The sequence below is a fragment of the Panicum virgatum genome, chromosome 3N (assembly GCF_016808335.1).
Source record: "Panicum virgatum strain AP13 chromosome 3N, P.virgatum_v5, whole genome shotgun sequence".
In the NCBI taxonomy this organism is placed as follows: Eukaryota; Viridiplantae; Streptophyta; class Magnoliopsida; order Poales; family Poaceae; genus Panicum; species Panicum virgatum.
In genome coordinates, this window is record NC_053147.1 from 67419446 (window position 1) to 67433931 (window position 14486).

A 14486-nucleotide genomic window follows, 5' to 3' on the forward strand; every position below is an offset into this window, starting at 1 on the left:
CCCTGTGGTGCAAGCTTTGTGTCTTTTTTTTTTGCCTATTTAAGAGCAATTCACTACGTCAGAACAAGGCCTTTAGTGACGGCTCTCAAGTGGATTAGTGACGGGTAAATCCCGTGTCACAGTTTTCACGTCACTAACGTGACTCAGGCCCTGTTTAGTTCCCACCCCGTAAACGCAAAAAAATCGTAAACGCAAAAAAGTGCAAAGGAATCTTGTTAATTTGAAGTATTAAATGAAGTCTATTTACAAAACTTTTTGCATATTGGGCTGTAAATCGCGAGATGAATCTAATGAGCCTACTTAATTCATAATTTGCAACAATAATGCTACAGTAACCATCCGCTAATTATTGATTAATCATGTATTAATTAGCATCATTAGATTCGTCTCGCGATTTACAACCCATCTGTACAAAAAGTTTTGTAAATAGACTTTACTTAGTACTTCAAATTGATAAGATTCCCACGCAAATTTTTTTTGCAAAAACATGTAAAACGAACTAGGGCCTCACACCAGTGACGTGGAAATCGCCGTCATTGACTGCCCTCGCCAGTGACGTGCTTTCAAAAAAACGCGTCACTGACTGCCCTCGCCAGTGACGTGCTTTTGCCAAAGCGCCACTGACTCGCCTCCCCAGTGACGTGCTTTTGAGAAACGTGTCACTGTTTGCCCTCGACTGTGACGTGTTTTCACTAGAACGTGTCACTGCGGACCCTCAGCAGCACGTCACTATTTTCTAAATGCCAAAACAAAAAAAATGCAGAAAAAAATATGCATTACACAGGTTTTGTAAACATAACAATTACACATACACGTCTGATCAATTATAGATACAGGTTTACATCTGAATCATCAAAGTAGCTCTCAGATCAATTTAACATCAACTTTTCTAAGACTACACACACAGAAGTGCTACCTTCAACTATGGTTTTTGAAATGTGACCAACTATAGTTCTAAGACAACTGCACAGAACTTGTCGTAACAAGCACGCATGGTTTTTTACTACATATTGATTATATAGACCCCCAAACTTCAAACCTGCAAGGGAAGGAAACAATAAGTATATTGATTATAAATATGAATCAGAGTCAACCTTATAAGAAATATAAATCTAACATATGGACTGTGTACAATCTACTGAGAAGTGAAGTGAAATTCAGCACAACTTAATCTTGTAAAACAAAATACAAGATAAATAACCAAATTTAATATTTCAAGGGATATACATAATGGCAACTCAAAATTGAACCCGATGTCATATCAACAAGGTATATGTTTTCATGTACTTAATTATAGCTATGAAAATCAAATCATGCACTTGTTCTTTGTTCTAAGCCAATATTTGCGTGATGCTCATTAGAGAGACCATATACATTGGCAGTGTGATGCTCATTAGAACAAGGAACAACTTAATTTTCCTAAAAAATTATGTGAGGGTGTGAAAGTATTTGAAAACACACTTCACATTTAAACGTGAATGAAACTATTTCTACAACCTGTAGTTTAAGACTAGTATAAAAACACAGAGATAAACCAGAGTCAACCATCTGAAAAATGAGAAATCTAGCATATGGACTGTATAAAATCTCCAAAATCTAAGATTCGCAAAGAAAAGAAGGGCAACAAGACCTTGGTTAGCAATTTGATCGTATATCATGCCAAATATCAATAACATCAATAGCCATGCTCTGTTATTATGTACAGTTCTACACCATTGCCCTGAAAATCAAGAAACAAATGGATCATCAGAGCAGGTCTATATCTTTATGGTTCGTACATTGAAGAAGAACCTTTCTGATTCAACAGTTTAGAGAATATGCATTATCTATTGCAAACTGATTATTAAAATCTAGTTATTTCACAACCAGATGCAGCTATCCAATGTAATAGTTCAGGTATTCAGGAGGATTTAGCCAAGGAGCTTGTAGTCCAATGGAAGGCAAGTCTCTTTGGCACCAAGAGGTCACGAGTTCGATCCCTCGTTGGGACGAATTAAAATAAAAATCCCCCTCGCTAGCTTTGCTAGGGTTTGGGGGGTTTTTCCGAGCCCCGTAATGAGGTTCTTCCTCTTAATGAAAACCCGGGGGCTGTTCCCCGCGGGGCTTGTTTTTTTTTATTCAGGAGGATTTTTAAGCTTGGCTGAGCCTTGGAAAATTTATTAGGGAAGAAAATATATAAAGCTGTCTTGCAAATTTTTTCATGTAGAGGATACTATAGGAGAGTTGCAGGGTGAACCCAAAGACTCCATACTTAGGACAGAGGACAAAAAACAATATAATATTATATTCATCAATTGGCTGCAACATGAAGACTACCAACTCCATAATCAGGTTCTACACTAAAGATCACATAAGGCAATTAATAGCACTTCATTAGGTCCTAGCTGGTCCATGAGGTAAATCATTAGAAAAGAAAAGCAGAAATGATCTCCTTGGACATCTCACCTTGACAGAATCACAACTGCTCTTTCCATCCAGCAAATGAACAGAAAGAGCCAGAACTGGTGTGGCGACGCATAACTCCAAACCTGCGACCGTGGAACACACTAGTGCTTATTACCGGGTCAAAAGCACCAATCACCTAAAATAAAATTATGTTTCAGTTTCAGGAGCTTTCACTCTCAGCAATCAATAGGAAGTCGGCATAGCCAAGTTATACAAAACAAATACAGACCTGCTCAATGGCAAAGAAAAAGATGAATTTTCTCCAAACGTTAATTATTTTATCATATTGTATATAGTAATGAACTAATGGCCAACATCAAGGTTCGAAAAAGCGCGATTAAGCGCGAGATTAAGCGCGGTTAAGCGCTGAGCGGAGGATCAGCGCGTCGCTTAGCAGCTAAGCGCTCAATTAAGTGTGGCGCGTGCTTAATCGAGCGCGTAATCGCGCATAGGCTCGGTTACGCGCGAGGCGCGCGCGTAACCGTGCGGAAAAGCGCCGCGCGCGAGCCAAGAAGGGGAGAAAGAGCCGCAGGCGCGCCGCGCGGGAAAAATTGGCGCGCAGGCGGGCGGGAAGGGCGCGCAGGCGGGAAGGGCGGGTGGATTAGTCGAAGGCCAATCGATGTGCCTCCAATCCACTATTCTCTCTCATCTCTCCGCGGAACTGCTGCGTCCGCCCCTCCGCCGCGGCCACCCCTCCGCCACGGGCCTGCCCCTGCAGTCGCCGCTGGCGTGCCGCGTCCGCCGCAAGCCTCCTCCACCGCGTCTGCTCTGCTCCTCTGCTCCGCGACCCACCCTCAGGCTTCAGCCTTCAGGTAATTGGCAAAAACATTGATGTTAGAGAAGAGGCTAAACATTTTTTGGAGCTCTTGTGCAACTCACACAATCAATTTGATGCTCCAAGGCATTGGCAACCTGCCAAGGTTTAAGAAAACAGTTGACCAAGCAAAGGCATTCACTATTTTTGTGTATGGGCATCACCGAACCTTGGCATGCATGCGGTCTTTCACCAAGGAGAAGGATATCATAAGGCCAGGGGTGACCAGATTTGCCACCAACTACCTTACTTTGCAAAGTTTGATGGATAAAAAAGATGCACTAAGGAAGATGGTGGTTGATGCAAAGTGGGAGGAAATACCAGATGTGAAGTCAAGAAAGGGAAAGGATGCAACAACCACTATGTTGAGTACTCCTTTCTGGAAGAGTGTAGCACTTTGCCTTAAGGTTTTTGAACCTTTGGTGAGACTACTTCGTTTGGTTGATGGGGATGTCAAGCCAGCCATGGGTTTCCTGTATGGAGAGCTAATTAAGGGAAAGGAGGTTAAGGAGGCCTTTGGCAATGTGGAGAAGAACTACAAGGATGTCATGGCTATTGTTGACAAGAAGATGAAGAACAGACTTGATTCTCCCTTGCATGTTGCTGCATACATGCTGAATCCATACTACTCCTATAAAGAAGCTTCCATCTTTGATGATCCAAATGTTATGGAAAAGTTCATGCTTTGTTGTGAGACATACTTTAAAGGTGATGAAGAGAAAGAGTACTTGGCTGTGAATGAAGATTTTGACAAGTTTCGGACGAGGCAAGGTTCCTTTGGAAAGAAGATGGCAAGAAGCTGCGAAAAATTTGAATTTAGTCCTGGTATTGTTCTCATTTCAACAGTCTCATTCACTTTATTTCTGAATTTGTACTTCATTTTAACTAACCTTCTTCATGTTACAGAAGCTTTATTTGATCTCATTAAATAAGCTGTTACAAATGGAGGCCATGAAACAGAGTTAAGGCCATGGTTAAGGCTAGGCTAACAGCCATGGTTAAGACTATGCTAACAGCCATTTCATGGCAATAAATCATCTTTATTGCTGCTGTTACAAGAGTTACAATTCCTGAATTCAGTGACATTGTAAATCTCCCTATATATTGTAATCCTTGAGATCAATGGAATGGACTTTTTCACCACACATTTTGTCTACACAAAATTCTCCTAACACGTTATCAGCACTGGCCCTAGCTAGCTGAGTAGAAGAAGAAGAATTACCTTATGGTAAGGATGGCACCACGTTCTTCATCCTTTGACGCTGCTTCTTCACTTCCGAGGCACCTTCGTGCTCGTCTTCTCCGCCGTATGGTGGATGCCCTCCTCCGGACTCCCCTGCAATACCCTCGCCGTGGCAGGGGCTCCTACACCCGGAGAGGAGGTCGTCGCAGCGGCAATGCTGTTGCAGGGAGAGGTGCTCACAGCCACAACTCCAGCACAAACGCGCATCAGCGCGGCAACTCGGAGATCCAACAGGGGGGACCAGTCATGGTGACGGCATTCTGCCCTCGCCATGGCCGGTCCATATACCCCTGTGGCAACGATGGGTCCTCGTCGGAGTCCACGCCGGCGACGCCGCCAACTTCCCCAACTCCGGCACCACCGCCAGACCTCCTCCTCCGAGGAACGATCGCTGCACGCCGTGACGCCCCGTACTTCTCCATGACGACGGGCAGCAGCTCCAGCAGGCTCCCTACGGCGACGCCGCCTCCACTTCCACAGCCGGCCAACGCGACTGCCGGCCGCCCGACCGCAACAGCGGCGGCAACCACGCCCACTGTCACCACCCCGACCGCAGCAGCAGCGGCGGCGACCAATACCCGTCCCGCCTACCACCACCGCATCATCCCGACCGGGCATCGCTCGGCCGAGACGAGCGGCGACGGCGCGGCAAGACGCCCCCCACCCTCAGGTGAGGGGGAGGCCTGAGGTGCGTGGTGGAGATGGGTCCGGGCGGTGGCGGGAGGCGAAGGACGGCGCGACGGGGCGGCGGCGCATCAGCGCTCGCGGCGAGGCGGGCCGGCTTGGCGCGGCGCATCAGCGCGGCGGCGAGGTGGGCTGCCCTGGCGGCGGCGCATCAGCGCGCCTCCCAGGCGCGACATCGGCGGCCCGGCGGCGCCTCTGCGCCCGCTGGCGACGCGGTGGCCCAGCGCGGCACCTCCGTGCGCACCGGTGGCGCGGCGACGGCGGCTTCAGGCGCGGCAGCGGCGGCCTTCAGTCGCGGCGATGGCGCCCTTCAGGCGCGGCGGCGGCGGCCGCCTGGCGCGCGGCGCGGCGGGGTGGGGGCTCCCCCCAACCCTAGCCCGAGCCGGCCTTTAGGCCATTGGCTGGGCCGGCCTGAACGGCCCGATAGGCCGCGCCGGCCTGCACGTCACCCCTGCCCCCCCTGGACCCAAAGCGGCGGTGGGCCGCAATCGAGATTGTCTCGGCCCACCGCCCAATAATATTTACTATTTTCAGCATTTCAATTTCAGCAAGAATTTAAATTCGAGTTTTGTACTCCGAACTATTTAAATTCCGCGAATAATCAGAGACTTTATGCTTTCACCATCTTGTAAATTTCTCTGTTTTTCATTTATTTTTAGCACTTTATGCATTTCCATGATATTTATTTTACAAGTATTATGCAAATTTAAATTTCCACATCCTTTACATTATTCAATGCAAAAATCCCTCTAATTTGGATCAATTTTTTGAAGTATGAGATCATATGGATTTACGTATGCATCAGCATTGCGATAATCCCTCTTACTCGGAATTCTCTACCAAATATGACAGAAATTTTATTTATTGTTTGAATTCATTCTGAATTCACAAAATTGAATAAGTATGCCATAATTTCTCAAAATTTTTTGGCTTTTCACAATGTAGGTGATATGACAACCAAAGAGTTTGAAATTCTCGCTCTTGATGGTTCCAATTTCCCTTCATGGGCGATGGATCTCAAAGTCAGTCTATCGACCCTTGGACTATACAGATGTATAGACGAAACAGCTGCTGGGACTGTTACCCCCTCAAGCATGTCTAATTACTCTGCCTTAAAGGTTATGAGGAATCATATCCATCAGGATCTGAAAATGGAATACATGTATGAGGAGGATCCACGTGCCTTATGGACAGCTCTCAAAAATCGCTATGAACAGCACAAAGCAATTATCCTCCCCGAGGCAACGCAGGAGTGGAACCACTTACGTCTACAGGATTTCAAATCTGTAGACGAGTTCAACCACGCTGTTCATAAGATTTGCTCTAAACTCCGGTTTTGTGAGAAAGAGCCTTCTGAAGCGGATAAAATTGAAAAGACTTTGTCCACAATGCTCCCTTCAGAAAGGATTCTAACTCAACAGTACCGTGAGAAGAATTTCACAGTATATTCTTCACTCATACAGACATTGAAACAGGCAGAAAAGAATCATGAGCTCACTGTATGGAACTCAAATCAGCGCCCTTTGGGTACTGCACCACTGCCTGAAGTTCATGCAAATGTGAAGAATACTGGTTCCAACAGGAACCAACAATCTGGAAATTTCTCATCAAATGGCAAACAAAAGAGAGCCAGAAAGCCACGTGTTAACATCCAAAAGGGGAAAGGCATTTCTAAGCCAAAAACTGATAATAGCAACAAGACCGCCTGCTACAGGTGTGGCTGCTATAATCATGTTACTAAGAAATGCAGGACCCCTAAGCATCTTGTTGAACTATACATGAAGTCCATGGGTCGTACACAAAACACCCAGAAGCCAGAAGCACACTTCGTTTCTCAAGTGCTGGAGACTAAAGCTATGGAACCCATCCCTCAAGGAGCGGGACCAAGCAACACCAAGACTCCGCCAAATGACGAAGGCTCTCTGGACATCGACGACATGCTCGTGGATTTCTCCACCAATGACATCTTTGGAGACCTCAAATAGGCTCCATACCTTCATATTTAAATTTGCAGAAGTATTCTTGTAATAAAAGACATGATGTTGCTACTTTCTAATTGTAATAAATATTTTTTATGCAATAAATATTTTGTATTTGTATGTACTTTCTATATTTTGTATTTATTCTTATGAATTTAAATTCTGCATTATATAGATTGTTACGGGAGTCAATCCAATGGAAGAAGAAATGTGCCTAGTGGACAGTTGTACCACTAACACTATACTTAGGGAAGTCAAATTTTTCCAAACTCTCACCAAGAGAGAAGGACAAGTTTTGACCATCGCTGGACGCGATGCTATGATCGTTGGCTCCGGCAGTGCCACTTTCATACTTCCAATGGATACTCAAATTTATATCGAGGAGGCATTACTGTATCCTGATTCAACACGTACCCTACTAAGTTATAGAGATATCCGAAAAAATGAAATTCATGTGGAAACATATGAAGAACACAATGAGGAGTTCCTCCTCTTCACAAAAAATACTGGATATGGCAAACAAACACTTGAAAAAGTGCCTTCTCTCCCGTCTGGATTGTACTACACATACATCAAACCCGTACCACATTTTACATACAAAGTGATTTTTCAGAATGTTGATACATTCAAAACTTGGCATGAACGCCTTGGCCATCCTGGCATCAGGATGATGAGAAAAATCATGAGTAATTCTAATGGACATGGTATGAGCGACAGAAAATTCCCCAAATCCTCAGATTTTGTGTGCACCTCATGTGCAACTGGGAAATTAATTTTGAAACCATCACATCTCAAAATACAAGCTGAACCACTAAAGTTTCTTGAACGCATTCAAGGAGACATTTGTGGCCCCATTCAACCTTTGTCTGGACCATTCAGGTACTTTATGGTTCTAATAGATGCATCCACACGATGGTCTCATGTGTGTCTATTATCGACACGGAATCATGCTTTTGCAAAATTGATTGCACAAGTCATCAGACTAAGAGCAAGTCAACCTGAACACCAGATAAAATCAATCAGATTGGACAATGCTGCAGAATTTTCTTCCAAGGCCTTCAATGATTATTGTATGGCTTTAGGAATTAAAGTTCAACATTCTGTACCATATGTCCACACTCAGAATGGTTTAGCTGAAGCTCTTATCAAGAGAATAAAGCTCATTGCCAGACCATTATTGCAAAGTTGTAACTTACCAACCTCATGTTGGGGTCACGCAGTTTTACACGCTGGTGACTTAATACAATTGCGCCCAACTGCATATCATACAACTTCCCCGCTGCAATTGGTTCGTGGTGATCCTCCTAGTATTTCCCATCTGCGGAAATTCGGTTGCGCTGTATACGTACCGATCTCACCACCAAAGCGTACATCAATGGGCCCTCACAGGAAAATGGGGATCTACGTGGGGTATTTATCTCCGTCGATCATTAAATACCTAGAGCCCCTTACAGGGGATTTGCTCACAGCTCGGTACGCTGATTGTATCTTCAATGAAGAACATTTTCCGGCATTAGGGGGAGAATTCAAGTACCACACTGAATGCCCGGAAATAAATTGGGATGCCTTTGACACCCTAAAAGAGGATCCTCGTACCACAGAATCTGAACTACAAGTTCAAAGAATCATTAATTTGCAGAATGCTGCAAATAATTTGCCAGACTCATTTACTGTGAGTAAAGGTGTCACAAAATCATTCATTCCTGCAAGGAATGTGCCGGAAAGAGTAGAGGTACCAAATAAAACTATTCAACTCCTTATCTCAAAAGAGAGTGGGGGAAGTACGGCAAACCCTCGAAAGCGCACGAGAAAATAGAGGAAACAATCCTCTGACACAGTAAATGAAACTCAACCTCAAGTTGAGAGACACCAAGTGGATTTACCCAATCCGCCTCCCACATCAACAGTGCACTCAATTTCTGATGATGGGACATTGGAACGCCCTGACGCGATCGTATTGGGAAATACCGAACCGTCAAATGGGGTACATGAAATTTCCATAAACTATGTTGATTCTGGAGAATCATTTGATCGTAAGACTACAATTGTCGACATATACTTTGCCTCATCAATTGCAGAAACCATCCAAAATGATCCAGATCCAAAATCCATGGTAGAGTGTAAGAAACGCTCGGACTGGAACAAATGGAAGGAAGCAATTGAAGCAGAGTTAGCCTCGCTCAATAAAAGAGAGGTATTCTCATCAGTGATACCTACACCTCCAAAAACCTTCCCTGTGGGTTTTAAATGGGTTTTCGTCCGGAAGCGGAACGAGAACAATGAGGTGGTGAGATACAAGGCGAGGCTTGTAGCACAAGGGTTCACGCAGAGACCCGGCATTGATTTCAATGAAACATATTCTCCAGTTATGAGTGGAATTACGTTCCGATATTTGATTTCGCTGGCAACTCAAAAACGTCTATCTATGCAGTTGATGGATGTCGTGACAGCATATTTATATGGGTCACTAGATTCGGATATATATATGAAGGTCCCCGATGGGATCCCAATACCGAATAAAAGCGCAAATCGTAATATGTATTGTGTAAAGCTTAAAAGATCACTCTATGGTCTTAAGCAGTCGGGAAGGATGTGGTACAACCGACTGAGTGAGTACCTTTTGCAAAAGGGTTACTCCAATAATGATGATTGCCCGTGCGTCTTCACAAAAAGATCCTCCACAGGATTTTGCATTATATCAGTGTATGTAGATGATTTGAATATCATTGGCAACACACAAGATATTGATGAAGCCCGCAAACATCTTAAGACGGAATTTGAGATGAAGGATTTGGGTAAAACCAAATTTTGCTTAGGTTTGCAAATCGAGCACCTTCACTCAGGAATTTTAGTGCACCAATCTGTCTATGTCCAGAAACTATTGGAGAAATTCAATATGGACAAAGCATATCCAAATAAAACTCCCATGGTTGTTCGATCTCTTGATAAGGAAAAGGACATTTTCCGACCACGGGAGGAAGGAGAAGAGATATTAGGATCAGAATATCCTTATCTCAGTCTCATCGGAGCACTAATGTACCTTGCAAACAGTACCAGGCCTGACATTGCATTTGCAGTTAATCTGTTAGCAAGACATAGTGCTGCCCCGACTAAGCGTCATTGGACCGGAGCAAAACAAATCCTTAGATACCTGAATGGTACTAAGGATCTTGGCTTATTCTTTCAGAAAACCAATGATCCTAGCTTAATTGGATACGCTGATGCTGGCTATTTGTCTGATCCCCACAATGTCAGATCACAGACAGGTTTTGTGTTCCTTCACGGTGGAACCGCTTTATCATGGAAGTCATCTAAACAAACCTTAGTGGCTACCTCTACAAATCATTCTGAGATTATTGCACTATTTGAGGCATCACGTGAATGCGTGTGGCTCCGCAGAATGATAAACCACATTGAGAAATCTTGTGGTATTGATTCCGCAGAATCACCTACCATTATCTATGAAGATAATGCCGCTTGTATTACACAGATGCAAAAAGGTTACATCAAAAGCAATATTACCAAACATATTGCACCTAAGTTGTTTTATCCCCATGAGCTTCAGCAAAGTGGAGAGATAAACATCTTACAAACAAAGTCTTGTGATAATCTAGCAGATCTCTTCACCAAATCCCTGCTTACTTCCATATTTGAGAAATGTGTTAAGGGAATCGGTATGAGACGGCTCAGAGACTTGCAAGTTTCAGGGGGAGACTCTCTGAATGATGGACCCAGCTAAACGCTTCACATTGCACTCTTTTCTTTGATGAGTTTTACTATCAGGTTTTCTCATTCAAAGTTTTTAATGAGACAATGTTCAATATAAGCATATGTCTTATCTCATGTTTTCCCCACAGGGGTTTTTCTAGAGATAAAATCAAGGCATATATATTACTCCCTAAACCTTGCAGGTTTATGGCAGAGTAATAATCATTCATATTATTCCTAATTTTTTTCCCACAGGGTTTTTAAAAGGAATTTAAGCATATGTTGATCCCAAGATGGATTCGATCAAAAGGGGGAGTGTTACAGAAGCTTTATTTGATCTCATTAAATAAGCTGTTACAAATGGAGGCCATGAAACAGAGTTAAGGCCATGGTTAAGGCTAGGCTAACAGCCATGGTTAAGACTATGCTAACAGCCATTTCATGGCAATAAATCATCTTTATTGCTGCTGTTACAAGAGTTACAATTCCTGAATTCAGTGACATTGTAAATCTCCCTATATATTGTAATCCTTGAGATCAATGGAATGGACTTTTTCACCACACATTTTGTCTACACAAAATTCTCCTAACAATTTTGAATGTTAGCATCTTGGTGGAGGCTCTATGGAGGTGGAGCACCAACTTTGCAGCATATGGCTACTAGAATCCTCTCATTGACAGCAAGCTCCTCCTCCTGTGAGAGGAATTGGAGCACCTTTGAATCTGTTAGTCTTAGTCACTAGGTCTCTCTTTACTAATCTAGTACAATGAGTCGACTCCTATACTAATATTTTTTTTGCAATTTGTACTTTGTAGATACATACCAAGAGAAGAAATAGACTAACAACAGAGCGCCTCAGTATGTTAGTCTATGTGCAATTCAATGCACGGTTGCTGTCCAAGAAGGAGAAAATCAGCAACAAGAAGACTTATGAAGTCCTCTTAAGCAATGATGCTGCTGAAGCACAAGGATTTTTGTATGAGGGAGGGGATGACCAAGCTTTGGTTGTGTTTAAAGACCCAGATGACGAGGGTGAGGGTGAAGTTCCTGGAACTGGGATGTCATGGGCTGTTCTTGGAGAGGCAATTGGAGCAAACGAGCAGCTGCAACCTCGTAGGAGTGGAAGAAGGGCCCAGCCTACTAGAGAGATTCATGAGGAAGAGTTTGAATCTGAATCCGAAGACTATGAGGAAGAACAGATTCCTTTTGAGGATGATGAAGATGAAATCTTAGGAGCAAATTCCTTTGAGGATTGAGGCTGTGGGCTGTGGCAATTTGTGTGTTATCAATTATCATGTGTGCTGTCCTATGTGTTGTAATGCTAGCTGCTACTGCTAGCCATGCTACCAAGACCTTTTATTTGCTTCTCATTTGAACTTTGAACTACCAGCTACCTATGTTCAGTCATATATCATATATGTGCTGTGCCATGTGCTATCTACTACTACTTGTTTGTTTGCTGCTACTACTACTTGTTTGTTTGCTGTTGTTAATGTATTCCTAATTGCTCAAAATTGTTTCTTGATTAAGTGCTATGGCTATGAGATGAGATCATGCAAAGAAACTAATTAATTTGTTGCACTTTGTGTAGGTACACCTGCTGTCAAGAAAAGAAGAGGACAAGAGACAAGAAATTACTGCTGTAAGACACCTATCCCCTTTTTTAAACTATATAATTAGTTTTTTAACAATATTAGCAAAAACGCTTAATCGCGCGTAATAACGCTTAAGCACGCTTAAGCTTTTTCACGGCTCGAGCGCGCGCTCAGCGCGTAGCACTTTTTTGAACCTTGGCCAACATGCACAAACAAATTGCATATTGTTCTAGACATTCTGTTGACAGGCCCTGCGAGAGACCTAGTATACTCCGGTCAACATCATACACCTTGCAACCTATAGATACTACAAGGACTGATTTACTAACTATTCATGGCAAGGTAAAATTATTTAGTACAAGGCTATGAGCACTAGTATTTAACAACTACTAATCACATGGAATTCGTGTAGGCAGAGAGGAAAAATTAAAGAAAGTAAAACAACATTAGTTTAATTAGTCAATTACACAAAGAACTATGATTAATTAGTTTAGTTTACTAGTATATATGAGCAGCTCAGCGATTCTGTTCTTTTCACTGGCTTTTTACCACACAACCAATAACGATGGATTTCTAGGATGTTCCCAACGAACAAATAATAGCATAGCAGCCTAATTAATCTCGTGGGCGCGGAGAAGTCCAAGTTGGCCTCCGAGTACAGCTCCCGGCATATGAAACTAGGGCGCAGCACATCGAATATGAAGGAATCAAGATCCAAAACCATCTTGAATGGTTGGTTCAATCAGCTAGCAGATCCATGGAGGGGAAGGGGCAGGATGGTGGAGAGATGCATCCATCCACGGGAAGAAGGGGACCCAGCAAAGAGAACCGGAGGAAGGGAAGGAGAGGTGAGGAGGTGAAGACACATCTGGATTTGCGGCCCCTGGGAGCGACGGGAGCGTCCATGGCGGCATCTCCTCTGCAGGTCTGACGACGACAGCGGGAGCGGCGATGGCGAGGCTTCCGTTGGGAGAGGGGGTTTGCTTCGTAGTGAGGGAGGGGACGACCTGGTCACCAGCCGCTGCCCGCACCGAAGCTCCGGCGACCGGATCTGAGAGAGATTGAGACAGAGGAGACAGGATCTGAGAGAGATTGGGACGGCAATTTGGGTGGGAGGGGGGCACGAGCGAGTCCACGGCAATTTGGTCACCTGGTGTCCGTCGCCCGGCGACTGCATACTGCGTCTCGTAGCTTCATCGGAGATCTACGCTGCCGGATCTGAGAAATATTTCGGGTCCGTGTATCGGGTCAGTGACGCGTTTACTGCATGCACGTCACTAAGCGGAGCCTCTGAACTAATAGAAGCCACTCACTCATTAGTGATGTAGATAGAGTAGACACGTCACTGATCTACAGTTCCTGGTACTAGAGACGCGCATAGACAAACAGTGTCACTAATGTAAATCTATGCCAGCGACAAGGTTTATAAGGAGCCGTCACTAGTGCAATTACCTTTGTGACGCGTATAGAAAGGAGCCGTCACAGAGTACCAGTTGTGACGCGTGTTTCCACGCGTGGATTGAGTCAGACCAAACCAAAGACCTCTGCAACTTTAACATCTCGAGTCAAGCGAATAAGCCAACGACCCAGCGGGCACTAGCAATGACCCAGAAAAAAGGACAGGTGTAAGTAGACCTCTGCAACTTTATGCCCATGTAAACGCAAAAAAACCGTAAACGCATTAAAGTGAAACAGAATCTTACTAATTCGAAGTACTAAATGAAGTCTATTTACAAAACTTTTTAATGAAGTCTATTTACAAAACTTTTTACATGGTTGGGCTGTAAACAGCGAGACGAATCTAATGAGTCTACTTAATCCATGATTTTGCAACAGTGATGCTACAGTAACCATCCGCTAATTATTGATTAAACATGGATTAATTAGCATCATTAGATTCGTCTCGCGATTTACAACCCATCTATGCAAAAAGTTTTGCAAATAGACTTCATTTAGTACTTCAAATGCCCTCTTTACATCTTTACACAATTTTGCAAAATGAACTAAACACCCCCTT

General features: G+C 43.7%; 1 protein-coding gene and 1 long non-coding RNA gene across 4 annotated transcripts; one reads left to right on the top strand and one right to left on the bottom strand.

Annotated features, from left to right (window-relative positions):
* Positions 1 to 755: 755 nt before the first annotated feature.
* LOC120666951 lies at positions 756 to 13731 on the bottom strand. Of its 3 annotated transcripts, none has more exons than XR_005671962.1 (4): positions 13620 to 13731; positions 2446 to 2581; positions 1631 to 1720; positions 756 to 1039 (listed from the first exon to the last, which is right to left on the bottom strand). It is a non-coding gene; the product is annotated as an uncharacterized LOC120666951 (long non-coding RNA). The 3 variants fall into 3 exon arrangements; XR_005671961.1 differs by lacking the exon at positions 13620 to 13731 and adding an exon at positions 4482 to 5302 and having other exon boundaries at positions 759 to 1039; XR_005671960.1 differs by lacking the exon at positions 13620 to 13731 and having other exon boundaries at positions 759 to 1039; positions 2446 to 2851.
* LOC120666950 lies at positions 3247 to 12315 on the top strand. The gene is made up of 3 exons (XM_039946944.1): positions 3247 to 4084; positions 11480 to 11598; positions 11690 to 12315. The coding sequence occupies exons 1-3, from the start codon at positions 3277 to 3279 to the stop codon at positions 12128 to 12130; spliced, it is 1368 nt and encodes a 455-aa protein (XP_039802878.1). The 5' UTR covers positions 3247 to 3276; the 3' UTR covers positions 12131 to 12315.
* Positions 13732 to 14486: the final 755 nt, after the last annotated feature.